This window comes from Musca domestica, unplaced genomic scaffold (genome assembly GCF_030504385.1).
Source record: "Musca domestica strain aabys unplaced genomic scaffold, Musca_domestica.polishedcontigs.V.1.1 18, whole genome shotgun sequence".
Classification (NCBI taxonomy): Eukaryota; Metazoa; Arthropoda; class Insecta; order Diptera; family Muscidae; genus Musca; species Musca domestica.
The window spans coordinates 9,946,639-9,971,904 of record NW_026712238.1 but is presented as its reverse complement, the minus strand read 5'-3'; the positions used below and the strand labels follow the sequence as shown (position 1 = coordinate 9,971,904).

At 35.3% G+C, this 25,266-nt stretch overlaps 4 protein-coding genes across 4 annotated transcripts in view; 2 read left to right on the top strand and 2 right to left on the bottom strand.

Annotated features, from left to right (window-relative positions):
* The first annotated feature begins 2,197 nt into the window (after window positions 1-2,197).
* On the top strand, window positions 2,198-4,272 carry LOC101901031 (translocon-associated protein subunit alpha). The gene is made up of 3 exons (XM_005186211.4): window positions 2,198-2,405; window positions 2,782-3,498; window positions 3,563-4,272. The coding sequence occupies exons 1-3, from the start codon at window positions 2,342-2,344 to the stop codon at window positions 3,673-3,675; spliced, it is 894 nt and encodes a 297-aa protein (XP_005186268.1). The 5' UTR covers window positions 2,198-2,341; the 3' UTR covers window positions 3,676-4,272.
* A 3,503-nt stretch (window positions 4,273-7,775) lies between these two features.
* LOC109613174 (uncharacterized) overlaps window positions 7,776-25,266 on the top strand; it is a 258,271-nt gene continuing 240,780 nt past the window's right edge. The window contains exon 1 of the mRNA XM_059120929.1: window positions 7,776-8,513. The gene's annotated coding sequence lies outside the window, so the exon portion shown is untranslated. The remainder of the gene's footprint in view (window positions 8,514-25,266) is intronic.
* On the bottom strand, window positions 13,321-14,458 carry LOC109611988 (uncharacterized). Its single transcript, XM_059120928.1, has 2 exons — window positions 13,912-14,458; window positions 13,321-13,844 (listed from the first exon to the last, which is right to left on the bottom strand). Exons 1-2 carry the CDS (start codon window positions 14,393-14,395, stop codon window positions 13,432-13,434), a joined length of 897 nt encoding a protein of 298 aa, XP_058976911.1. The 5' UTR covers window positions 14,396-14,458; the 3' UTR covers window positions 13,321-13,431.
* Window positions 14,403-15,341, bottom strand: LOC131801841 (uncharacterized). Its single transcript, XM_059120827.1, has 3 exons — window positions 14,842-15,341; window positions 14,483-14,787; window positions 14,403-14,429 (listed from the first exon to the last, which is right to left on the bottom strand). The coding sequence occupies exons 1-3, from the start codon at window positions 15,332-15,334 to the stop codon at window positions 14,403-14,405; spliced, it is 825 nt and encodes a 274-aa protein (XP_058976810.1). The 5' UTR covers window positions 15,335-15,341.

Below are 25,266 nucleotides of genomic sequence, written 5' to 3'. Positions count from 1 at the left end.
TAATCAAAATTATAATATTACGATGTCCCAAACTGTGTATATGTCTTAACAAAGCAGGGGCACCAAAAGAAAATGATTTGAAATTATTTCAAAATTCGTATTTTTTTCTTTACGGGCAACAAATAGTATTATTTTGTTGTAACTCTATTTAGTGCAAAACCCAATTCTGTGCAAAAAAAAACATATTTTATTAATATTTTTTGGGGTTTCTCCAATATACAGGGTGAGATTAAAAAACAACAACCAATTTCAGACTGCTGTCACTTCTAAGCCACTCGTCCGACAGCTGTTAAAATTCTTTCAGTGACAGCTTATTATATTGTTTACAAGCGTACAAAAGCATTTTGGTGACAATTTTCCAGACAAAAAGTAATTCGTGATGGAATTCAAGCGTGATGTCTTTATATTTGACTAGAAAAACACAAGTGGCTATCGTTAGAGCACTCCAGCATTTAAATGAGAATAAATCTTCTGTGTCTCGTACCATCGCTCGTTACCGTGATACTGGTAGAGTAGCCCGACGTCAAGGAAGACGACGAAAAAAAAAACAGCGTCAGCATAAATGGTTCAAAAAGTAAAGAGGCGACTTGATCGCGTCGCAGTGGCCGAAAAATGGCTCGTAAACTGAATTCGGCAAAAAAATTGAGATCCATTCGACAAATATTGAAAAATGAGCTCAGGGTAAAGCCATTGAAATTCCAAGAAGTGCAAGGAGCTACTTCACTTAGCCGAAAGGGGTATACTGCCGAATCTGGTTTTCTCCGATGAGAAAACATTCGTTGTGTAGCAGTTTGCAAAAGAGGATAGCTGAACATATGCACCTTCGGTTTGCCACCAGAACTCAAGCCCCGGCCATGGTGATGGTGTGCGCCGCCATACCAGCCTATGGTCGATCTCCGCTCGTATTAATCCACCGTAGAATCAGAGTAAATGCCGAATATTATCGCGAAAATATTCTGGAGGGTGTTTTAAAGCCTTGGGCACGCAAAAATTTTGGCCGCAAACCTTGGAGACTCAAACAGGACTCAGCACCATCGCACTCAGCACGCGCCACCCAAGAATGTTAACAAAATATGGTTCCTCGCATGGTACAATGAAGAGAAGGTAGGTCAAGTTTGAAAAAATTGCAAGTATAAAGGTCTACCTGTTTGGCTTGTAATGTCAGAATTACTATCAAAACAATAAAAAAACAAACAACTTGTTGCATTGATTTTGAATAAATAATTTAAAACCGCGAAAACTGAATGAATGGTCAAAATTTCGTTTCAATATCATGTTCTATATATCTCTTATGGTTTATTTCGCGACAAAAACTGTAGATTTTGTTGATGCATTCGTTGCAATAAGCATTTTGAAAACACCCGAATTTGAATATTTTCTGAACAATTTTTTATTATTGAAAAGAAGACACACACATAAGCAAATGAAGTTGACATATTAAGGCAGAAAAATAAAAAAAAATTAAATCATATGGTAGTTCTGCCCTACCTTGAATTCATTGTACCATGGTTCCTCGCTTCATTTCCAGCGCACAATGGCCAGCATCATATCAATCCGTTGGACAATTGTGTCTGGAGTATTTTGGAAAGCAAGGTTGGCACTAAAAAATACTAAATTGTCGATCACCTCAAGCAAGCGCTTCGCCGGGAATGGGCCAAAATACCCCAGAGCAACATTCGGGTAACTTGTGACGGTTTCATTAGCCGTTTGAAGGCCATAATTCGTGTCAATTCGAACAAATATAAACTTATTCTAAATGTTCATGCTATTTCCGACATTTTTTGATTTTATCAATAAAATGTAAAAATTATGGCGTTTGACTTTATTTTTATTTATATCACCCTGTATATAAACAAATTTGTCCTATCTTTTGTAAACGTGTTCTAACTTTGTGCTATGTCATGACTGACTTAATATAACTTTGATTCAGACAATCTTCTAATTTTGTATTTGCCAGCTTAATATTTAGTCTCATATGTTATATATGTTTCTCATTTTGCACAAAAATTAATATAAAAATTTATATTAAATGGTCATCTATAGAAATACAATACTAAATGAATCACCCAGTTAATTTGACAACAATTTTATCAATGTCCAAACACTTCCCAAGTCGAAATGACAAATAACCAAATTTGACAACTCGGACACGTATGAAACATTTCGTTAATGACAACAACAAATCTTCGTTTGTGTGTTTTCTCCCATACTTCGGCTTTCATACGTTTTTCTGATTTCGCTGTCGTCACATCAGTTTTGTAGGGGAGCGTGTGAGTCGCGGCATAATTTTGTGCTTTATTTTGATATAGTCGAGTGGATTGAATAAGACATTAATTACAAAATGAAAAATTACATGCTAATTTTATTGTTGGTTCTGCCAACAATCATCTGCACTTTCAATGCCCGTAAGTAAATAACTATTATTTTTGTTAGAAAATTGTATCAAATCAAAGTTATTGAATGTGTGTGTGTGCGTACGTGTGTGTAAAGAGATAAATGAAGACATTTGAGTTGTTGTTGTGTTGCTTGCATTGCAAGAGAATTCGAGTGCCGACGTAATTTGACGTGGCAGAAACACAACGACGACCTCAGTGTTTTTTGACAATTGGAAAAGTCATTGCAATAATGAAAATGCTTATTTTTGAATGAAAATTGTTAAATTATAAAAAAATAATGCAAGATTTCGCATAAAATCTTGGTAAATGGTGTGTTGGCATTGATTTGATTGTCAGAACTATTTGTGTAGTTTGTAAATAACCTAATTTAACTTTCACTTTATAGCCAACAAATTTTCCGCCTTCGCCGAGGATGTTGTTGAGGATGATATTGTGGAAGCTGATGGTGATGATGGTTCCGTAACTGGAGAAGATGCCGAAACCGAAGATGATTCCGAGCCACTACAAACGACATCGCCCTATGCCGATACCTTCTTACTGTTTACCAAGCCCACTTATACACCAGGTCAACAATTGGATTTGCCCGGTGGCAAGCCTGTTGAATTCTTGATTGGTTTCACCAACAAGGGCCCCAATGATTTCGTTGTTGAATCTGTCGAAGCTTCGTTCCGTTATCCCATGGACTTCAACTACTACATTCAAAACTTCTCTGCCATCGCTTACAACCGTGAAGTCAAGCCTGGTTCTGAAGCTACCGTCTCTTACTCATTCTTGCCCTCTGACCAATTTGCTGGACGTCCCTTCGGTTTGAATATTGCCATGAACTACCGTGACTCCAATGGTGTCCAATTCAGCGAAGCTGTCTTCAACGAAACCGTCTTGATCTCTGAAGTTGATGAGGGTCTTGATGGTGAAACTTTCTTCTTGTATGTTTTGTTGGCTGGTGTCGTTGTTCTGCTATTGGTTATTGGTCAACAATACTTGTTGGGCTCTTCCGGCAAGCGCAAGCGTTCCGCTGCCAAGAAGACCATTGAAACTGGTACCGCTAACGACAGCACAATTGACTACGAATGGTTGCCACAAGAAACTTTGCGTGCTTTGCGTAAGTGTTTTAAGTGCTCTCTAGCATTTCACGTTTTAAATTCAATATTTTATTTTTATTACAGAAAAATCTCCACCCAAGTCAAAGACACCCAAAACATCGCCCAAGCCCGGCAAACAAAGCAGTCCCAAACAAACCCAGAGTCCCAAACCTAAAAAGGCTGTTAAACAACAATAAGCAGATGTAGCTTTACAATAAGATCATCAGTAATTTCAACACCACCACTACCACTCACACCTCAACAACGTTCATATAATTTATCATTTCATATCGAAAGTCTTTTTTCTTGGAATTTTTTGAGATTTTGTTATTATGGAAGAGTCCGCAGTGGAAACGATAAGCCAGGCCGCTAGTAAGAGATGTCTTCCTTTTAAAGTTGAGTTATAAGAAACAGCAGTTACGGTTTTATGGCTTTTAAAAATTTCGCAAACTATTTTTAAGCCGACTTTTTTTTATATATAAAATGTATTGTCTTCATTTATAGAAGATATTTTCCTATTTGTGTTTTTTTGTAAAAAATATAAAGGAAAACAAATGTAAAAAGACTATTTTATTAAAGTAATAACTTACTGAGCGGTATATTCTTATATGTCCCAGTTTCGTATAAGAATAATGTTGACATGGAATTCTTAGCGATGATATATGCGAAATTATTTTATTTCTTCTTCATCATTCTGTAAGTCAAACTTAATGCACTTGACATTCTTACAACAACAACAACAAAAATCCTTAGAGTAATTATTTTTTTAATAAAAAAAGGAAAACAAAAACTTACATGCTGGTGTTTTGAAGGGACATAATGATATTATGTTATAGTAGGTTACTGATTAATGACATGAACTGTGTTTTTAAACAGGCGTAAAACTGATTGCTTTTTTGTTTATTGTGGCATTGTATAGAACAAATGTAATACAGAATAACTATTTCCATGCTAAATAAAATTAAGTAAGCCGATATTGCATATTTCATACCATATAATGACCTATAACTAAATATGTTGATATCGGAGTCAACCGACATAGACATATATATTTTTGGAAAATATTTCGAGAGGCACAGTGGATCTAAAGCGCAAACAACTAATATATTGCACCATATTTTACAAGAGATTCGAAATTTAAAGGAATGGTTTTTATGCCCTCCACCATAGTGTGGAGGATATGTTAAGTTTGTCATTCCATTTGTTACAACTCGAAATATACATTTAAGACCCCACAAAGTATGTGTATTCTTTGATCAAAATAAAATTCTATGTAAATTTAACGATGACCGTCCGTCTGTGGAAATCGCTCTAACTCCCGAACGAATTGAAGTAGGCTGATAAAATTTTAGTTTGTAATGGGTACTATAGCCTGTGACAGAAAATTGACTATGCAGGTCCACGTCTGCGTATAGTCCCTATAGAACGGTACCTCCCTATATTCGGTATTTTGATGATTTTAGCGACGTTTCATATTTTCTTAATGGGTACTACAGTGTATGACAGAAAATTGTCTATGCAGATCCAGGTTTTCGTATAGTCTCTAAATATCGGTACCTCCCGATATTAGGTACTTCGATGATTTTAGAGACATTATTCACGGGAATTGTTTCAAATTTAGTATTTACAGCCTATGACAGTAAATTGTCTAAAATTGTTTTCGTATAGCCGGTATTTTGATGATTCACCGGAAATGTTTAAAATTTCGTATTTGCACTTTGTAATGGCTACTACAGCCTGTGACAGAAAATTGCAGAAAATTTATGACGAATTATATTTATACCCTACACCACAAGGTGGTCAGGGTATTATGTCTTTGTGCATTTGTTTGTAACAGGCAGAAGGAAACGAGATAGACCCATAGTTCCTTTTGATGATCTGCATAGAATCACATTCTGAGTCGATTTATGCATGTCCGTCCGTCTGTCTATGTATTTTTGTAAACAAAGTACAGGTCGCATTTATTGCCCGATCCAGATGAAATTTTGCACAGATCATTTGTTTGGCCCAAGGACGAATCCTATTGAAATTGGAAATAATCGGTCAAAATTTAGATATAGCTCCCATATATATCTTCGTCCGATTTGCCTTTTATTGCGCACCAAACGTGTAATATCGGCTTGAATTGTATGGAATTTTGCATATACACCCAAATTAGGCCTGAAAATATGTATGCCGAATTTGATCGAAATCGGTTCAGATATAGCTATAGCTCCCATATATATTGTTCATCCGATTTGTTATTTTTGTCCACCACCGCCGTAATATGCACTCTGCAACAACAATATTTGGGGAAATATATCAAATATAGCTCAGAAATACATTTGCTAAATTTTATCGAGATCGGTTCAGATTTGGATATAGCTCCCATATATAACTTCGTCCGATTTACTTTTTATTGTGCACCAGACGTCTAATATTTGTCCACTGCTGCTTTTTCACTAGTTAGACTCTGTTTTTTATTCCATGGTTAGTCTTATAAATATGTATATGCGGACAGACGCTTGTAAATTTCTGAAATCGTCAAACTCAATGTTAACTATGGTCCATAATTATAAAATTACCGTTAACAAATGTCACCCTGTAAAATAAGTAGGCACATATTTTTTGTATCACCCTGTAATTATATTGTCTGCATAGCATGTTTCCCAACCAAGTGACATAATACAGGGCGTCATACACACTTATGTTATTATTTTCGGATTATACAGCCCGATAGAACTTTAAATTGTAAAAAATAACACAAAAAATTAAATTTTAATCAATTTTTTTTTTGAAAGATCAATACGTGACATTAACATTTGGAAATGATTTCGGGCATGTGGGCACCGTAGCTGTTTTTGACGAAGTGCATTCTGGACGTCCAAGTTTTGGCCACTTCTTCGAGCACTGCTGGTCGTATGTCACGAATAATACGAACAATGCTAGCTTCCAAGGCGTCAATTGTTGCTGGTTTATCAGCATAGACCAGTGACTTCACGTAACACCACAGGAAATAATCGAGAGGTGTCAAATCGCACGACCTTGGAGGCCAATTGACAGGTCCACTTCTCGAAATCAACTTATCGCTTATATGAAAGAAATGTCTCCTTCAAACCCCCGGAGAGTCACATTAATACAAGACCAGAAGTTCCACAAATAGATGACCCGATTTTCTTCTCATCGAACATTAGCAGGTATTCTGTTAGAAAACCAAAGTTCCGCTCATAGAAGTGCCGAAGGTCATGGTAGAGAAGCCCAGAAGGCCTTCTAAAAGAAGACCAGAAGGTCCGCTCATAAAAGAGAAAATGGTCTTCTCACAGAAGACCATATTGTCTCTTCACAGCTCCTCTCTAAAAAGATCAGAACGTCTTTCTCATAGAAGACCAGAAGGTCTTCCTCAAAGAAGACCAGAAGGTCTTCCTCACAGAAGACCAGAAGGTCTTCCTCATAGAAGACCAGAAGGTCTTCCTCATAGAAGACCAGAAGGTCTTCCTTATAGAAGTCCAGAAGGTCTTCCTCATAGAAGACCAGAAGGTCTTCCTCATAGAAGACCAGAAGGTCTTCCTCATAGAGGACCAGAAGTCTTCTTCATAGTCAGAGGGTCTACCCATAGTCTCCATATTGAATACAAGGTATTCTGCTCAAAGAACAGAAGGTCTTCTCATCTAAGACTAGACTTAAATCGATAAAATATTGCTTTAAATTATAACAATCAACATAATTGTTATATCATTAATATTAAAAATATGAATTATAATGTAATAATAATAAAACTATGCAAAAAACAATAATAACAACAATTAAATATGAATGTAAGAGAAAAATATAGATTAGTGTTGTTTTTCTAAGTAGCTTCATTGTTCAGTTACGTTGTATGTCATTGAGAGAGTGAAAAAATATCAAAGGAAAAAAAAAACAATTGCTACACTTCTCCAGTTTATTCTCCTCTCAGGAGGAGAAATTCGACGAATTATTATTTTAAGGGTTGTTGCCTTTAGTCCAGATTATATGTGTGTGTGGCTGTGTGTACGCTTCGGAGCGACAAAACTACAAATCCATACTCTCGCCCTCTCTCACCCACCACAAACAAAAAAACAGTGTTTATATTTTTAACAGGTGGTATACACGTCTGATGACGTTCAACAATTGTTTTGCCACCATATTAACTGTATTGTTGTAGGTCTGCGTGAGTGCTCTGTGTATTGGAAGCGATAACAGTATTATGTTACAATGTTCGACAGGTTAACAGTGGTTTAACGGTTTTCCTAATTCAAAATTCATCATTCGCGTATATGTTGTTGTCCGAAGCGGTCGCAAATAGCGGATAATTACGGTAGAAAAAGTAACAAATCTGATAAAAAGTGTTATTTGTTGAATTATTTTGAAAAATAAAAAATTGAATATTGAAGAAATAGCAGTTAGAAAGTTTGAAAAACAAGTGAATATTAAAATTCGTGAAAAGTAGAAGGAAAAACAAAGTTAAAAATAAACGAATGCGAGTAATTAAAAAAAAAATCAATTTGAAAATATTAAAGAATATATTTTCTATCGACAAAAGTGTGTAGAGTTAGTGTTTAAACACTAATTTAAGTGATTTGGATTTTCCCGACACATGCTAACATACCCACGAAAAGAAATAATAACAACAACAACAACTAACGAAAATATTGTGTGCTAATAAGATTTGGCAGTAAATTTCAATGAAAAGTTAATGGAAGTCATTCCATTCATATTCTTATTAGAGCCGTAAAATCAGTGTTGCCTGTCGCCTTCATCCGGTAAACGAAACGAACAAACGTATGTCTGGCTGTCTGTCTGTAGGTGTGTGAGCGTGAGTGTGTGTGTCATACTACCTACAAATACAGTTAACTTCGTATGTCCTTAGAGTGCGTGTCGTTTGAACGTTAAAATAAATAATTCGATTTAGGATTTAATTTGGAACTCCTGTGAAGTGAAATAAAAGTCGTTAAAAAAACGAAGAACTTGTTCGTGTGAATTTGTCCGTATGCAGATTTTATGGAATATTTATTTGTATGTTTGAAGTTCTCGAAATGTAAGTACTCTTGAATTGTAATCAATTTTCATCAACTGTATGATTTTATTCAATTACACAAGGCTAAGGACAAGAAATGTAATTATTGTTAAAAGGACTCAGACTGAAGTGTCGCCATAAAAAGGGTGTTGGGTTTCAAATGTTTTGAATTATAAGAAGTATTGTTCAAAAGGGATTTATTATATTATGGTTTATATGGATTTTAGTTTGGTTAAAATCTTAAAAATACCGAATGCCTATACGACGACGTGAACCAGCATAGGCAACTTTTGTCATAAGTTATTACAATATTTAAATGCGAAACTTGAAGAAAAGATCATCAAAATACCGAATATAGGGGGTACCGTTAAATTGGGAATATACGAAGACGTGGACCTGCACAGACAATTTTCTGGCATGGGCTGAAGTATCCATTACGAACTTCATATGCAAAATTTGAATTAATCCCGGTAAATAATGTCGCTAAAATTATCAAAATACCGAATATCGGGGGGTACGGTATATGGGGGCTATACGAAGACGTGGACCTACATGGCTCATTTTTTGACTTAGGGTGTAGTATCCATTACGAACTTCAAATACCAAAGTTGAAAGAATTCCGGTGAATAATGTCGCTAAAATCATCAAAATACCGATCATCAAAATACCGTGTATAAAAATTTTGACATATTGTAGGATAGGACCGGAAGGAGTGGTCAAATATTGTCCATTCTCCAAAATTCGACTATATCGGCTTTTATAATACCCTCCTTGTACATTAAATTTGCCATTCCGTTTGTAACACCTCCTAATATTCGTTGGAGACCCCATTAAGTGCATATATTTTATGACGGACTCTGTCCGTCCGCCTGTCTGTTGAAATCACGATACAGATTTGTATTTGCGCAGAACTTTGAAATTTGGCCCAATATTTTGTATTGTGTCTAGGATGGTTGATATTGAAAATGGCACTATTTCGTATAGTCTTCATATAACGGTACCTCCCGATATTCGATATTTTAATAATTTTAGACAACATTTTCCACGGATTTGTAAATATGAGACCAAGTTTTCGGTAGTTTAATGATTATACTCTATTTTTGGGATTTGGTATTTATAGTATATATACAGGGCGAGAAAAAAACTGCAACAAAGTCAAACGCCATAATTTTTTCAGTTTTTTTTTAATTTTATTGAATGAAAGCAAAAAAGTTTTAAATATAGTTTAAAAATTTTAAATATAGAATTTCAAAATAAGTTTAGATTTGTTCGAATTTGTCATCTTTGGCATGAATTATGGCCTTCAAACGGCCAATGAAACCCTGCGGTGTTTTAGCCCATTCTCGGCGAAGCGCTTGCTTGAGGTGATGAACACTTTGGTATTTTTAGTGTCAACCTTGCTTTCCAAAATACTCCAGACTCAATAGTCCAACGGATTGGTATCCGGAGATTTTGGTGGCCATTGTGCGCTGGAAATAAATCGAGGAACCTAATTTTATAACCATTCTTGGGTTGCGCGTACCAAGTGCGATGGTGCTGAGTCCTGTCGGAATGTCCAAGCTCTGCGGCCAAAATGTTTGCGTGCCCAAGGCTTTAATACACCCTCCACAATACATTCCCCGTATTTGGCATTTATTCTGATGCCACGGTCAATTAATACGAGCGGAGAGCAACCATCGGCTGTTATGGCGGCCCACACCATCACCATGGCTGGCATTTGAGTTCTGGTGGCCAACCGAAGGTGCACATTTTCAGCTGACCTCTTTGACAAGCAGACACGATCATTTTGTTTGTTTAAAAACTGCATGGACAACAAATGTTTTCTCATCGGAGAAAACCAAATTCGGCAGTTCACCACTTTAGGCGAAGCGAAGCAACTCTTTAGCTCTTTTGAGTCTATTTTCTTTCTGTTCTTGCACTTTTTGGAATTCCAATGGCTTTACCCCGAACTCAATTTTCAATAATTGCAGAATGGAATATTGCGGTATGTTCAGCTCACGAGCCATTTTTCGGCCACTGCGACGTGGGATTCGATCAGGTCGCTTCAAGCGATAGTGGAGTGTTCTAACGATAACCACTTGTGGCTTTCCAGACAAATACAGGGTTGCCAATATTCGACGGACCCATGACTGTTTTAAAAGCACGTTGAGTTTTCACAATTGACTTCTTCTGTTGAATGTAAATTTCATCTATTTCAGAGCGCTCGCGTGGCGTGTATTGTTTCACGGTAAAAATCTGTTTGGACTGACGCTTCAAACGCGGTATGTCATTAAGCGATGTGACATCTCTGTCAAAAGTTATGGCGTTGCCAGATGGGTCCGTCGGATATAGGCAACCCTGTATAAAGAAATCACACTATTACGCTTGAATTCCACCACGAATAATTTTTTTCCGAAAAAATTCTCATTAAAATGCTTTTGCACGTTTGTAAACAATATAATGAGCTTTCACTGGAATAATTTTAATAGCTGTCAGATGGCTTAGAAATGACAGCTGTCTGAAGTTGGTAGCAGTTTTTTCATATTACCCTGTATATATAGGTCAATGTATTCCTATAGCCTATATAACGGTCATAACGGGTCCTACCACTAGTGTCAAAGCATCGCCATATAGGTTCACTGTTTCTACATATTTATATATATATGGAATATAATAATGGTTCAATTGACTTTATGGTATTTTGAAAACTAACGGAATTTTTCAACCGATACCACTGTTATTTGCAGGTTAAATTGGAATACGTTCTAATCCAGACACTATAATTTAAAAATGGTTTCCTTACTTAATGGTGGAGGGAATTGAGAGTTCGGTTCGCAGAGTTTCATGTTTTTTACATTGTTTTTTTTTTTTTGTTTTTGTTTGGCGAGAGGTACAATAATGAATGGTCCAATATTGTCCGTTTTCCCACCTGACCTAAGATTTATTTAAATATTGATATGTGCCAAGTCTGAACTATATGGGGTACTCTTTTCGCTCAATACAAATCTCATGTATTTTTTGGGAAGGTTTTGAACTTTTTGTGAGCAGGAGGGTGGAGTACCAAAAAGTTTTTCCAATTTCACTTATACAAGAAAAATATTGCTTAGTTCGATCAAGATCGAAATTACATTTTACAGGACGTTTATTCACCCAAATTTTCACCGTATTTTTGGAGAGTTGCTGGAAGGAGTGAACCGATACATCCAATATTGACATACGATCTATGGATCACTGAACCATGTTATGACGGTTATAGTTATTCAAAATTTTCGGAGATAGATTGCCGGGCGTGCTTAGATCGACTCCAAATGGCTTGAAACGGATTTCGTGTAAATATATTTGAGACCTTCTTTCTGAGGGAACTTAGAAACATTCTAACAAGGATTTGTCAGGAATATTTAGAGGACTTCCAGGAGGGAGTTGTAAATAAATGTTTATATATATTTTTAAGCATTCAACGAGGAGTCTTCAATAGTGAAGCTTTTTATAGCCCTACCATTATTGATTTTTAATGATTTTTTTACTTTTTATATTTCAAGGTCTTTCCATGTGGATTTTCTTATAAATAATTGGGAAATATTTAGAGGCTTTTCAAAGTGTATTTTTCTTATGAGTTATAGAGGGGTATTTTAAGGTCATCATAGATTTTCTCATGCGTTTTCGAGAGATACAGTTTTGCTGACCTTTAGACATGGTTTTTCTAAAGAATTTTTTGTAAATTTTCAAAAAATACAGCGAAAAGTTTAAAATATTTTTATTTGATTTTTTAGTATTGTGTTTAAAAATTTTGCGCTGATGAATAACATTTCTTCGCCTGTTGGGACTGATTTTGAAGAAGCCATTCTTGTTGTCATTAATAAATATTCAAATTTCATTAAGTATGTTATATATTTAGTATAGGCACATTTAATGAAATTCTAAAGAATTTCCACATTCTCCTCCCGTAACTTGCTTTCAATAGACGTACTTTCTTAAGGCTTTGTTACCTCGTCTTTAAATTAAATTTGCTGCGTCTTTACGAAAAAAGCTATTCAATATTGGCTACCGATGGAAATCCATTAATCTTTTTTTAAATTACTAAACACTCAGGCGCTATATATTCGTTGGTGATGGGTATTTAAAAAGATTTCAATCGGTTGCAGCTTACGACTCAATGGCTTGGGGATGTTATCCTAAGGGTAAACAATGACTACGATGATGTACGAGTATGAAAATGGTGGGGGAAGTTGGGTTGGGGGGTTTAACACCTTTTTTCTTTTATTCAATCACTGGTGTGTTTTCATCAGCGTTCGAAAATAAACAGTACACTAACATAGTGTACTGTACCGGTACAGTATCACTAAAAATTTTTTTAGCGGTAGTGTACCGGTACACTACCACTAAAAAATATTTTAGTGATACTGTACCGGAACACAACGATAATCGTACTGTACCGCAGTCGGAGCACTAAAAAATCGTAGTGTACTGCACTCGGAGCACTAAAAAATCGTAGTGTTCCGGAGTCGGAGCACTAAAAAACGTAGTGTTCCGCAATCGGAGCACTAAAAAATCGTAGTGTACCACATTAAAAAAATGTACTGGCATCAATACGTTTTTTTATGATTTGGGAAAATAATATTAAAGGTTTGATTTTTTAGTATGTAGCATTGCAAATGAATAAAATGATTATAATAAAAGAAATTAAAGATTATCCAACTTTGCAAAATTACACAAAATTCGATATTAGTATCACTCTTTGTATAAGTGGAAATTAAAGAACAAATAAAACAACGTACTGTCATATGTCAATGAAACATACTTAATACTGATTTATTTATAAGTATTTAATTGTTATTACATAAATGTATTTTTTAATAAAAATTGAATTAATTAAACAAGTTAAATATAATAAACATAATATAAATAGAAAGTAAAAAAGGAAATGTAATAAACTAAAAATATAAGTACACCAGTAAGAACTTTAATCTGATCCCAATTTGTAATTAAAAATCCCATTGGCTTTTACCATTAATATATGCTCTAAATTTAACGGTGACAATCGATTGCGCTGATCGGATAACATATATTTCATAGCTGAAAATAAGCGTTCCACGCTTACTTGTGTTGATGGTATTGCCAGTAAAATATTCGCAATGCCACTAATAATGTTTGAAGAATCCCAATATTCTAAAACATTTGCATTTAGTGGCAGTCTAGATTTTCTTTCATAAGTGGATAGATCGGATTCAAAATTATCAATGTTTGAAGAACTCTGTGTAGGCGTGGTAGGATCTAAAGTTTGCAGGTAATCGGAGAAGGATTTCGGTGTGCATGCATTACTTGTTGATGGAGTTTCATCCAGTATTGTGTAGGCCGTATTGTCTGTTGTAGAATCTGAAGAAATAAGGGTAATAGTTAAAAACATATGTATGTATTTTTGGTATTAATATAGCAAACGTACCTTCTTTTGAGTATATTCGCTTATATAACGACACTATGTACATCTGCGCTCTAGTTTTCTGTTCGCTTGTCATACAGACTTTAATACGTGGATCCAAATACACGGCTGCGTTGAAAAGTTCGTTATCAAAAAGTTTATCCATTCTTGTCTTCAATGATTCTTTCAGTATCACTTTCATTTCGGTATTTGGTAAAGCATCTATTTGGAATGTAATATCCATTATTACAATATATAGTTCGCTATAACACAGCTGTTCAGTTTGTAGTTTCATTGTAGCTGTGTAAATAGGTTTAAATATTCCAACAAATTCACTTGCGAAAGACCAGTCAGCAGAACTAATGAATAATTTCGAATTATCCTTGCTTAATGTAGTTACAACTTCTCTTATTTCCAGCAGTCTTTCAATCATATTGTATGTTGAATTCCATCTTGTTATACAGTCAATTATAGGTTTCTTGTGGAGCCCATTTTTAAAAATACTCATGTACGTTTTACTTCGAAGTTTTTTCACTACGAGTCTTAGGTTTTCAGTTTTTTCTTTTATTGTAGGCTGTTTTAGAACATCATTTACACACAGCTGCAGCGTATGGGCACCACAACGAATGTTAGTAATATGGTGTGAGGATATATTAAAGTCGATTGGCTCAATTTCATAAATCGATTGTTCACAATCAACTTCTTCTTCGCTATCCTGAGATTCCTCTTCCATAAGCATTTGTAACTCCGAATTCAGCACTTTTACCTTTTTTAACATGTTAGATCCATTGTCGGTTGTAATGGTAAAAATGTTGCGTACATCAACACCATATTCTCTTAGAACTTCCAATATAATAGATTTTATATATTCACCGGTATGACTTGATTTCAATTCTTTTACTGCCAATGTTTTAACAATGATTTTACCATTTTTGATGTATTGAACATTTATACCGAGCATGCTCAAATCCCACCTGGTTGCTACATCAATCTTAAGAGAAAACAATGTCCCTTTTAAATCATTAGATATTTCCGTTTTAATATTTGTGGAAAATGCGATAATTCGTTCCATTATATTATGCTCATTGACTGTTATTCCGAGCAAACTTAAAACTGGTTCCATAAGAATTTTGAAGGCCCTATCTTCGGCCATGTGCAGAGGACGTCCATTTTTGGTGAATAGTTCCACTATTGCTAGTTCGATGTTCCTCGGATTTACATTTCTTCGCAGTAATACTTCGTTAACACAATTTTGTAATTTCATTGCACGTTTTTGTTCAATATAGTTTGCATATTGCTCAGGATGTGATCTCTTTAAGTGTCTTTCTATATTTCCGGAATGTACACTTAAAATCTTGTTCTTACAACTTTGCAAATTACACACAACTTCGTTTGATTCATTTGTATTGAACATATCTAAAAGAATAATATTTTTAGGTCGCGGCATTTTTGTAATTATTTGCTGAACGTCTGAGAAGAACTAAACAGCAGGATATCGGCTTTTTTGCATATATTGTAACAAATATAGTTTGCCACAATTTCCGATGCGAAATTGTGGCAAACTATATTCTGGATATCAGCACATATTTTGATGTGGTACCTGTACAATGTTTGGTTTTATTTAAGGCTAAATCATAAAACTGATTTTAAACCCTCAGCCATACTTTAAAAAATATTTAATTTTTTGCACCTACATTCACTGATTTTTCGGTACCACAAAGTAACAGGTACATAATCTGCATAAAAACCATTCACTGATTTCATTTAGCGGCCCACCTAAGATAATAAAACAAACTTGACCTTTTACCAAAATATACAATTTTATGGCACTAACTTTTATTACCCATATTCTTGCATTCATTCGTAGAATTTTTGTTTTTAAATGAATGAACCTTTTTACTGGTTCATATATAACGCAATAGGCCGAATTTCAGGCGTATCCATAAAGACTTGTGGCAACCACTAAAATACCCTTTTTCACGGAGAATTTAAATTTTCAATTTAATTTTTCTTTTTATCCTTTCTACCTAATCTCATATTTTTATACTTTCTTCAATTTCGCAAAAAAAATAAATCCAGCAATTATTTTCATAATATTGAATTGTATTATTTATATTTACATTATAAAAAACATCAAACATTCAATTTTTTCCCAAATCGTAAACAACACACATGTGGTACACTACCGGTACATTATTTTTTTAATGTTCCGCCATGTGGTACACTACGATTTTGTAGTGCTCCGACAGCGGAACACTACGATTTTGTAGTGCTCCGACTGCGGAACACTACGTTTTTTAGTGCTCCGACTGCGGTACAGTACGATTATCGTTGTGCTCCGGTACAGTATCACTAAAATATTTTTTAAGGGTTGTGTTCCGGTACGGTACACTACCGTAGTGTACCACTCCACCTCGGTACGGTACAGAACACTATGGCACTGTACCATAATGTTTATTTTCGAACGCTGGTTTTCATCCCCATTGGAGGGGAGGATGTCTCTTTGTCGCCTTAAATTGATATGTTTTCTAAAAAAAAATGAATATACATACATACATTCACACAGAAACGGGGATGTATGGATGAATAATTATATTTTGGATTTCTAATCTATAATTAGAGACACTTTGTGTCAAGTTATTCTAATTGTGGGTAACCTCATTTACATATAATCATAATTAAAATACTTTTTCTTGAAAATTTGTGTATATTCTTTGAAGAAATTTATATTTATAATAGTTTATTATGAACGAAAAAATAAAACACTTCCCTTTGCAGAGTGTGTCGAAGTTAAGATAAATTCCAAAATGTTTTAATTTTTCTTCTATAGAAAATAGGAAGTGCTCAGAAGTACTCTTAAAGAAATAAATATCGAATTTTAATAATTTGTTAAGGATTATTTAGGCCATTCTACATGAATTTTTAACAGTTGTTTATAGACCTTCCACTGCCGGTTGGTTATAGATAGGGGAGAAATATTTAGAGGTCTTTCAAGGGGAACATTTTAGGCGTTCACAAGAATTCTTACAAAATGATTTTTGTAGAAATATTTAAGTGATATTTAAAAGCTCCCCAATTAAGGGATTTTTGTGGATTATTAGATATCTCCCAAAGTTATTTTTTTAATTAATAAATGTTAAATGTTATTCGCCAGAACTTTTGCATTTTTTGGTTTTGGAAAATTTAAGATCTTTCAATGTAGATTTCATGTTAGTTTCCAAAGGCCTATGCGATGAAATTTTCAATGATATCTTAATAATTATTTAGAGGGCTTCAAAATTCTTTGTATACCTCATCCATATGCCATTTGATAGGTCAAAATGCGCTTTGGACGAAATTCATTTTAGGCGATTTGGAGTTGATTTAACTTTGTCCGCCCGTCTGTCTGTGTGAACAATATCTCTCGAAAGGTATCGCATATGACCAAAAATTGGAGTGATGTAGCCTAGTTTTTAAACCACTGATTTTTGGAATGTGTGTGGTCAATTTTTCGAAGGTTGAAGGGTTTTTATAAATCAAAAAGGGCGAAATAAAAATTTTATTGAATGAAACAAAAAATGTTGGAAATAGCATCAAATTTTAGAATAAGTTTAGATTTGTTCGAATAGGTCATCTTTGTCCTGACTTATGGCCTTCAAACGGCCAGTGCGGTACTTTGGCCCATTCCCGGCGAAGCGCTTGCTTGAGTCGATCGACACTTTGGTATTTTTTAGTGCCAACCTTGCTTTCCAAAATACTCCAGACACAATAGTCCAACGAATTGCTATTCGGAGATTTTGGTGGCCGTTGTGTGCTGGAAATGAAGCGAGGAATCTCATTTTGTAACCATTCTTGGGTGGCGCGTGCTGAGTGCGATGGTGCTGAGTCCTGTTGGAATGTCCAAGGTCTGTGGCCAAAACGAGCACAAGGCTTTAATACAACCGCAATAATATTTTCGCGACAATATTCGGCATTTATTCTGATGCCACGGTCGATTAATACGAACGGAGGCGATCATCGGCTGTTATGGCAGCCCACACCTTCACCATGGCCGGCGCTTGAGTCCTGGTGGCCAACCGAGGGTGCAGATTTTCAGCTGACTTCTTTGGCAAGTAAACACGATCATTTGTTTTGTTTACAAACTGCTGAACAACGAATGTTTTCTCATCGGAGCGGAGAAAACCAAATTCGACAGTTCACCACTTTCGGCAAAGCGAAGCAACTCTTTAGCTCCTACGAGTCTATTTTCTTCCTGTTGCGGTGTAAGTTCTTGCACTTTTTGTAATTTAAATAGCTTTACCCCGAGCTCATTATACCCTCTGCCATATGGCTACAGAGGGTATATATCATTTGATACGGCCAAAACGTACCTAGTCGAAATTACGGTTTTAAACCCTAGGTCTCTTTGGACCAAATCCGTTTCAGGACATTTGGAGTCGATCTAGCGATGTCTCTCCGTCTGCCGTCTGTCTGGCTAGTGCGCACGATAACTCTCGAAGGGAGTTTCCGATTTGATCCAAACTTGGTACATCGTAATATTATTGTCAAACTTAGATCGAGGTCGGAGCTGGACACTATGGGTCCATTCCTTCTGGTACCTCCCACACAAAATATCAAAATTTTCAAAGAAAATAATTTATTGCACAGAAAAAGAAAGGATAATCCGATTTTGCTCCAACTTTGCAAATTCTAATATTTGCGTCAGTGCTAAGCCACATTATAAAATGTGATATAAGAATCCAATTGTCTTTAAATTTCACACATCCTAATAATTTTAATAACTCAAGGTCTAGTGTGAAAATGGTACCGGTACCTCCCCCACAAATGGAGAATATCGGTCCACTCCATCAAGTACCTCCCCACAAAGGGTAAACATTTTGAATAATTACAGCTCTTATAAAATGAGATGTAAGGGTCCAATTGCCTTCAAATTTTACACATCCCAATAATTTTATTAACCCAAGGTCTAGTGCCAAGATGGTTTACTCCTCTGGTAAAGATCAAAATTTTCAAAAAAAAAAAAATAGACAACAACAACAAAAATATATTTTCTGCACAGAAAGGGAAGCAATAATCCGATTTGATAATATCGGTCCATCAGGTACCACCCCCCAAAAAGCGTCAAAATTTTGAATAATTACAACTCTTATAAAATGTGATGTAAGAATCCGATTGTCCTAAAATTTCACACATTCCAATATTTTTATAGACCCAAGATCTGGTGTTAAGATGGAATATATCGGTCAACTACTTCTGGGACCTCCCCCACAAAAGGTCGACCAAAACGTTTATAAAATTCGAAACAAGCATCAGATTCTCTTTATAGTTCACACATCTCATTATTTCCACTAACAAAAGAATTGTTGTGAAGATGTAATATATCGGTCCACTCCTTCTGGTACCTCCCCCACAAAGGCTGAAATTTTTAAATATCCACAAAGCTCATAAAAAGCGAAATTATCATCCGATTCCATTCAAGACTTGGTACATCTCTATATCTCCACCAACATAAGATCTGTTATAAAGATGGTAGAGATCGGACCATTTCTTTTGCTACCTGCCCATAGGGTTGAAGATTATGAAAATCAAAATGATCAAAGAAGGCGAAATAAGCATTCAACACTCTTCAAATTTCACACATACAAACATTTTTGCTAATACAATATCTGCTGGGCGGGTGATATATATCTGTGAACCCCTTCTGGTACCTCACTGACAAAGGGTCACAAGTTTCAATACTTTTAATAACTTGTGAAACAAGTCAGCGATTCGAATAATTTTTGCTAATGTTGCAGTTTTCTTCCGTCCACTTCCTTGACGTCGGGCTACGCTACCAGTATCACAGTAATGAGCGGTGGTATGAGACACAAAAGATTTATTCACATTTAAATGGTGGAGTGCTCTCACGATATCCACTTGTGGCTTTCCAGCCAAATATAAAGAAATCACACTATCACGCTTAAATTCCATCACGAATAACTTTTTTTCTGGAGAATTCTCACCAAAATGTTTTTGTACGCATATAAGCAATATAATGATCTCTCACTGGAATAATTTTAACAGCTGTCGGACGAGTGGCTTAGAAATGACAGCAGTCTGAAGTTAGTTGCAGTTTTTAAATCTCACCCTGTATAGCCTCTGTAGCAATGTGGCTGAGGTGGTTTTCTAGTAAAGGGTGGTAAAAATGGAACAAACCCTATAACTATCTTCCATTCTTACCTCTCTCACTATTTCTCTCCCTCTCTCACGGTAAAGATTCCTTTTGCTTTACGGGGAAAAATATGGGCATTAATCGCCTTTATCAAATAACCTTGAAAACATACATTATCAATTGAAGCGCTCCAAAAGGAATGGAAATATTTCCAGCTTTCAAATTTTTAGACATCTTTTTCGCAGGGATATTGTGTTTTGATAAATTTCTGAGTACATATTGAAAAATTGTTTAATACCATAATGTTGATGTACATATTTTTACTGACAATTTCGTAATAACTTCTTGCTTTGACATCCCATTTTAAGTCATTTTTATTAAGTCATTGTATATCTCACTCAGACATTCCATGGTCCACATAAAGTCAACCCAAAGGAATCTCCAAAGTGTCCATAAACATTGTTGCTACTTATACACACAAACTATAACTCTATGGCCCCATAAAACACTTACTTTAATATGATGTCCTTTGCCACTCTTTGTCTGTCTGTCTGTCGTCGCTCCAATCAAAATGACAGTTAATCCAGTTAAAGGGTATCCTCTCAAATGTAATAACTATTCAGGCTTAACTATGTCAGGGACATAAAAAAACGAAATGGTACATTGAATTCCATTAAATGTTGACCCCCCTCCACCCCAAACATTTGGGACTACTTTGCCAGAGCGAAATTCTCTGGAAAAAATCGAAACGAAACGAAAATCACGCATTGCTCGTAACTGGGAATATTGAACAGTAACAGAGTGGCAATAAAATCTAGCCAAGGTTGATGCGTGATGATTTGGAGTTTTTTTTGTTCGTTTGTTTGTTTGTTTCTGGGTTTTTGTGTGCCTCTTGAGAACATTTCATATCCGGCCCAGTTGCGACGGAAATTCAAGTAAATTCGAAACTGTAGCGTAAGCAAATTATAAAGAAATTGAGGATTGAATTAAGATGGATATGTTTTTTTTTCGAAATGGCCGTAATGGTCTTTTCACGTAGATGGTTTAATGGTAAATAAATTAAATTATTTGGAATTTATACAAGATTTAAAAAGTACCAGTTAACATTTGCTAGAATTCAGTGGAAAAATCGAAATATTGAATATTTTTATAGTTTTTTTTTATTTTTGTAGAAAAAGTCATATTATCAATAATACAAAACTCTTTTTATAGTTTACCAAATACACTGCCACATAACAAACTTACATCCATTGCAGAAATAAATTCACAGTTGCCTGGTTGATAAACTGAATATTACATTTCAAAAAAAAAAAAAAACGGAACACCGTTAGGATTAAAAATATGAAACAATGTTTGTTTGTAACGGGATTAGGAAGCAACAAAAAATTGTAAAAAGTTATTTTTGCATACCAATAAATATTGCAATAAATCCACCTGTTGTTGACGTTACACAAATCCTCTGTGGTTACAACTAAATTGGAGAGAGGGAGAGTTTATGAAATTCAGAAATAAAAATTTAAAAAAAAAACAAGTATGCAAAGGCTACAGTCGAGCGGGGCCGACCGTTAAATACCCTACAACACTATAATAAACGATACAGTTTATATAGGCGAGATACTCGAAAGAATTCCACAAGATATTGTGACAAATTATAAAAGAAAACCATCAGGTTTCGTTCTCTAATTTTCGAATAATAGCAACTTAAACTAATTTGCTCATTTCCAATTTATTGGTAGATGTTGCACTTAAATGGTCTTCCTAGATCTGGAACCAATATTTCCCAAAGACCTATAATTTTTTAGAAGTGGCAAAAGATTAACATTTATTATTGGTTTTTGACTGAAACGCATCTATATGAGATACAGACATTTGACTATATTCGTTAACGAAATTGTCAGAAGTGCGTCTTTCCTGTATTTGTGAATTCTCGAAAAAGTCTCTGGAATGGACATTTTCGTATTTTGTCTACAAAAGTTGGCAAACTATTTCACACATTGAATATTTTTGGATGGCCATCCAAAACTGCTTGGCTTTTGCAATGTTCGGTAACCGCCATTCAAATGTGCGCGAGGATCGGACGATAATTACGACCTGCTGACAATTTCGCAGTTTTTTGGTCCATTTCAACCCCTAAATATATGGCGATCATCTCCAAAAAGAGTAGGCTTCTATTCTGACCCTCATCTTATCCCCATGCAAAATTTCGTAAGGATCGGGCCATAAATGCGATCTGTATATGATATCCTGATATCCTAACTACTTAGTTTTGTTAGCTTTAGAAATATTACCAAATGTTTAATTCAAAATGAAAATATGCCAAAAATATGACAAAATTGAAAAAATATGAGAAAATTTTACAAAATCAATATTTTTATCTTTAGAGAGATATTTTTATGAGATTTTTTAGACGTTTTTTCTTTCCTGCCAAGAGGCCATTCTGAATTAATGAGAACTGTCGAAATCAGTTCAGCCGTTCTCGACATATAAGAGATCTTTCAAGCATATCTTCTTTGATAGACATATATATCGCACATATTTTGCTATATATCCGATTTGTTGGATGTTAACATCAATGTAAAGATCAGAAGTAACCTTGTCATGGCTTTGTGATTTCGCCGGGATTTAAAATATTCGCGGTTTAATGAAAAATTTTGAATTTTTTCAACACAAAAGATATGGTCTATTTTACCCGCTAAATATTATCCGATGATCACCCAAATTGGTAGGCTTCTTCCCCGCCCTAAACTCTAGCTACATGCGAAATTCCGCGTCGATTGGTCTATAATTGCGACCTGTATAGCTACTGCAAAATCCGACATTTTTTCAGTATTTGGTCCATTTCAACCCCTAAACATTTGGCGATCATCTCCAAAAGAAATAGGGTTCTATTCTGACCCCAGTCCCACCTCCATTCTAAATTTCGTGAAGATCGGGCCATAATTGCGACCTGTAGAGTGATTACAAATTAACATGGACAGACGGACAGACGGACGGACATACATAGCTAGATCGACTCAGCTCGGCGAGCTAGGAAGATCCATATATACTTTCCTATGTGGGAATTCAATATTTCGAGGTGTTACATAATTTTTGGGCCAATCAAACTTATAATACCCCCAACACATAGTGTTATAGGGTATAAAAAGTGGTGAGTCCAATTTTTATACATAGTATATTAAGTTTGTCATTCCGTTTGTAACACCTGGAAATATACATTTTAGACCCCACAAAGTATATGTATTCTTGTTAAGCATAAAATTCTATGTCCGTCCGATATTATGTCTGCAGGACTTTTGGTATTGAAAATGGGCCATGTAGGCTTACGTTTTGGCATAGCCCCCATACCCACCTATTCTCGGTATTTTGGTGATTTAAGCGACATTATTAACCGGAAATGTTTCAAATTTCGCATTTGAAGTTCCTAACGGGTACTACAGTCTATGACAGAAAATTGTCTGTGCTGGTCCACGTCTGCGTATAGCCCCCATATAACGGTACCTTCTGATATTCGTTATTTTGATGATTTTAGTGACATTATTCTCCGGAGTTGTTTCTACTTTGGTATTTGAAATATTAAACAGAATTTTAAACGGATTTTATTTTTTTGAAAATTGCCAAATTCGTTCCAAATGGTGGAGGTTATTCAAAGTTCGGCCCGGCCGAACTTACAGCTTTTTTACTTCTTTCCTTTTTGGCATGAGAAAAACTTGCATCAGAGCCAAATCTAATGGGAAATGTGGCTAATGGCTGAGTTAGCTGTATATAGGAGAGGTAAAAAAATCCTACTATATTTAATATTTTCAGCAATATTTATTTTCATCGGCTATAAATTCGAATCTATTTCTTACTGTATTGAATATTCTCTGATTCTATGAAGATCCTCAAAAATAACATTAGAAACACAAAACACCATATTCCATTAAGTCCTGTTAAAAAAAAGGGATAAAATCTTTTACTCACCTAAATTTCCGACTCTACCAGAACATACCCCTATAAAATTTCATCCTTTATTTAGACATCTCTCTATGCATTTGTTAGTAACATGGAGAAGGAAGAGATATAGACCCATAGTTACTTTTGAGAATATTCATAGAATTCTGAGTCGATTTATGCATGTCATGTATTCTAGTTAACAAAATTCAGGTCACATTTATTATCCGATTGAGATGAAATGTTGCAAACAATATTTATTTGGACGAACCCTACTTAGATATAGGTCCCATATATCTTCAACCGATTTCGGGTTAATTATGCACCAAATGGCTAATATAAGTCCAAATGATTTGTATTTTTGAACATCACACCGAATTCAGTATAGAAGCAACAAAATCAAATTTGGAGAAAATCGGTTTAGATATTGCTATAGCTTCCATATGCAGGATGAGAAAAAAAACTGGAACAAAGTCAAACGCCATAATTTTGTTTTTTTTTTTAAATTTTATTAAATGAAAGCAGAAAATGTCGGAAATAGCATCAAATTTTAGAATAAGTTTAGATTTGTTCGCATTGGTCACCTTTGGCACGAATTATGGCCTTCAAACAGCCAATGAAACCATCAGACTCTGCTCGAAAGTGGCTCTGCGATATTTTGGCCCATTTCCGGTGAAGCGATTGCTTGAGGTAAACGACACCTTGGTATTTTTTAGTGCCAATTTCGCTTTTCAAAATACTCCAGACACAATAGTCCAACGGATGGGTATCCGGGGATTTTGGTGGCCATTGTGCGCTGGAAATGAAGCGAGGAATCTCATTTTGTAACCATTCTTGGGCGGCGCGTGCTGAGTCCTGTTGGAATGTCCAAGGTCTGCGGCCAAAATGTTTGCGTGCCCAAGGCTTTAATACACCCTCCAGAATATTTTCGCAATAATATTCGGCATTTATTCTGATGCCACGGTCTATTAATACGAGCGGAGAGCGACCATCGGTGTTATGGAGGCCCACAGTATCACCATGGCCGGCGCTTGAGTTCTGGTGGCCAACCGAAGGTGTACATTTTCTGCTGACCTCTTTGGCAAGTAAACACGATCATTTTGTCTGTTTACAAACTGCTGGACAACAAATGATTTCTCATTGGAGCGGAGAAAACCAAATTCGGTAGTTCACCACTTTCGGCCAAGAGAAGCAAATCTTTAGCTCTTTTGAGTCTATTTTCTTTCTGTTGCGGTGTAAATTCTTGCACTTTTTGGAATTTTAATGGCTTTACCCCGAGCTCTTTTTTCAATATTTGCCGAATGGAATATTGCGATATG

Bases quoted from the DNA above. Each gene is read 5' to 3' on its own strand.
- LOC101901031 (XM_005186211.4), top strand. From the start codon at position 2,342: ATGAAAAATTACATGCTAATTTTATTGTTGGTTCTGCCAACAATCATC. The intron at 2,406-2,781 runs GTAAGTAAATAA...TTCACTTTATAG, and splicing joins CATCTGCACTTTCAATGCCC to CCAACAAATTTTCCGCCTTC. The intron at 3,499-3,562 runs GTAAGTGTTTTA...TTTTTATTACAG, and splicing joins AGAAACTTTGCGTGCTTTGC to AAAAATCTCCACCCAAGTCA.
- LOC109611988 (XM_059120928.1), bottom strand. From the start codon at position 14,395: ATGAGTATTTTTAAAAATGGGCTCCACAAGAAACCTATAATTGACTGT. The intron at 13,845-13,911 runs GTACGTTTGCTA...TTATTTCTTCAG, and splicing joins GCGAATATACTCAAAAGAAG to ATTCTACAACAGACAATACG.
- LOC131801841 (XM_059120827.1), bottom strand. From the start codon at position 15,334: ATGCCGCGACCTAAAAATATTATTCTTTTAGATATGTTCAATACAAAT. The intron at 14,788-14,841 runs GTATAAATGTTC...AAACATTGGCAG, and splicing joins GTGGGATTTGAGCATGCTCG to TAAAAGAATTGAAATCAAGT. The intron at 14,430-14,482 runs GTAAATGATGTT...TGAAAACCTAAG, and splicing joins CCCATACGCTGCAGCTGTGT to ACTCGTAGTGAAAAAACTTC.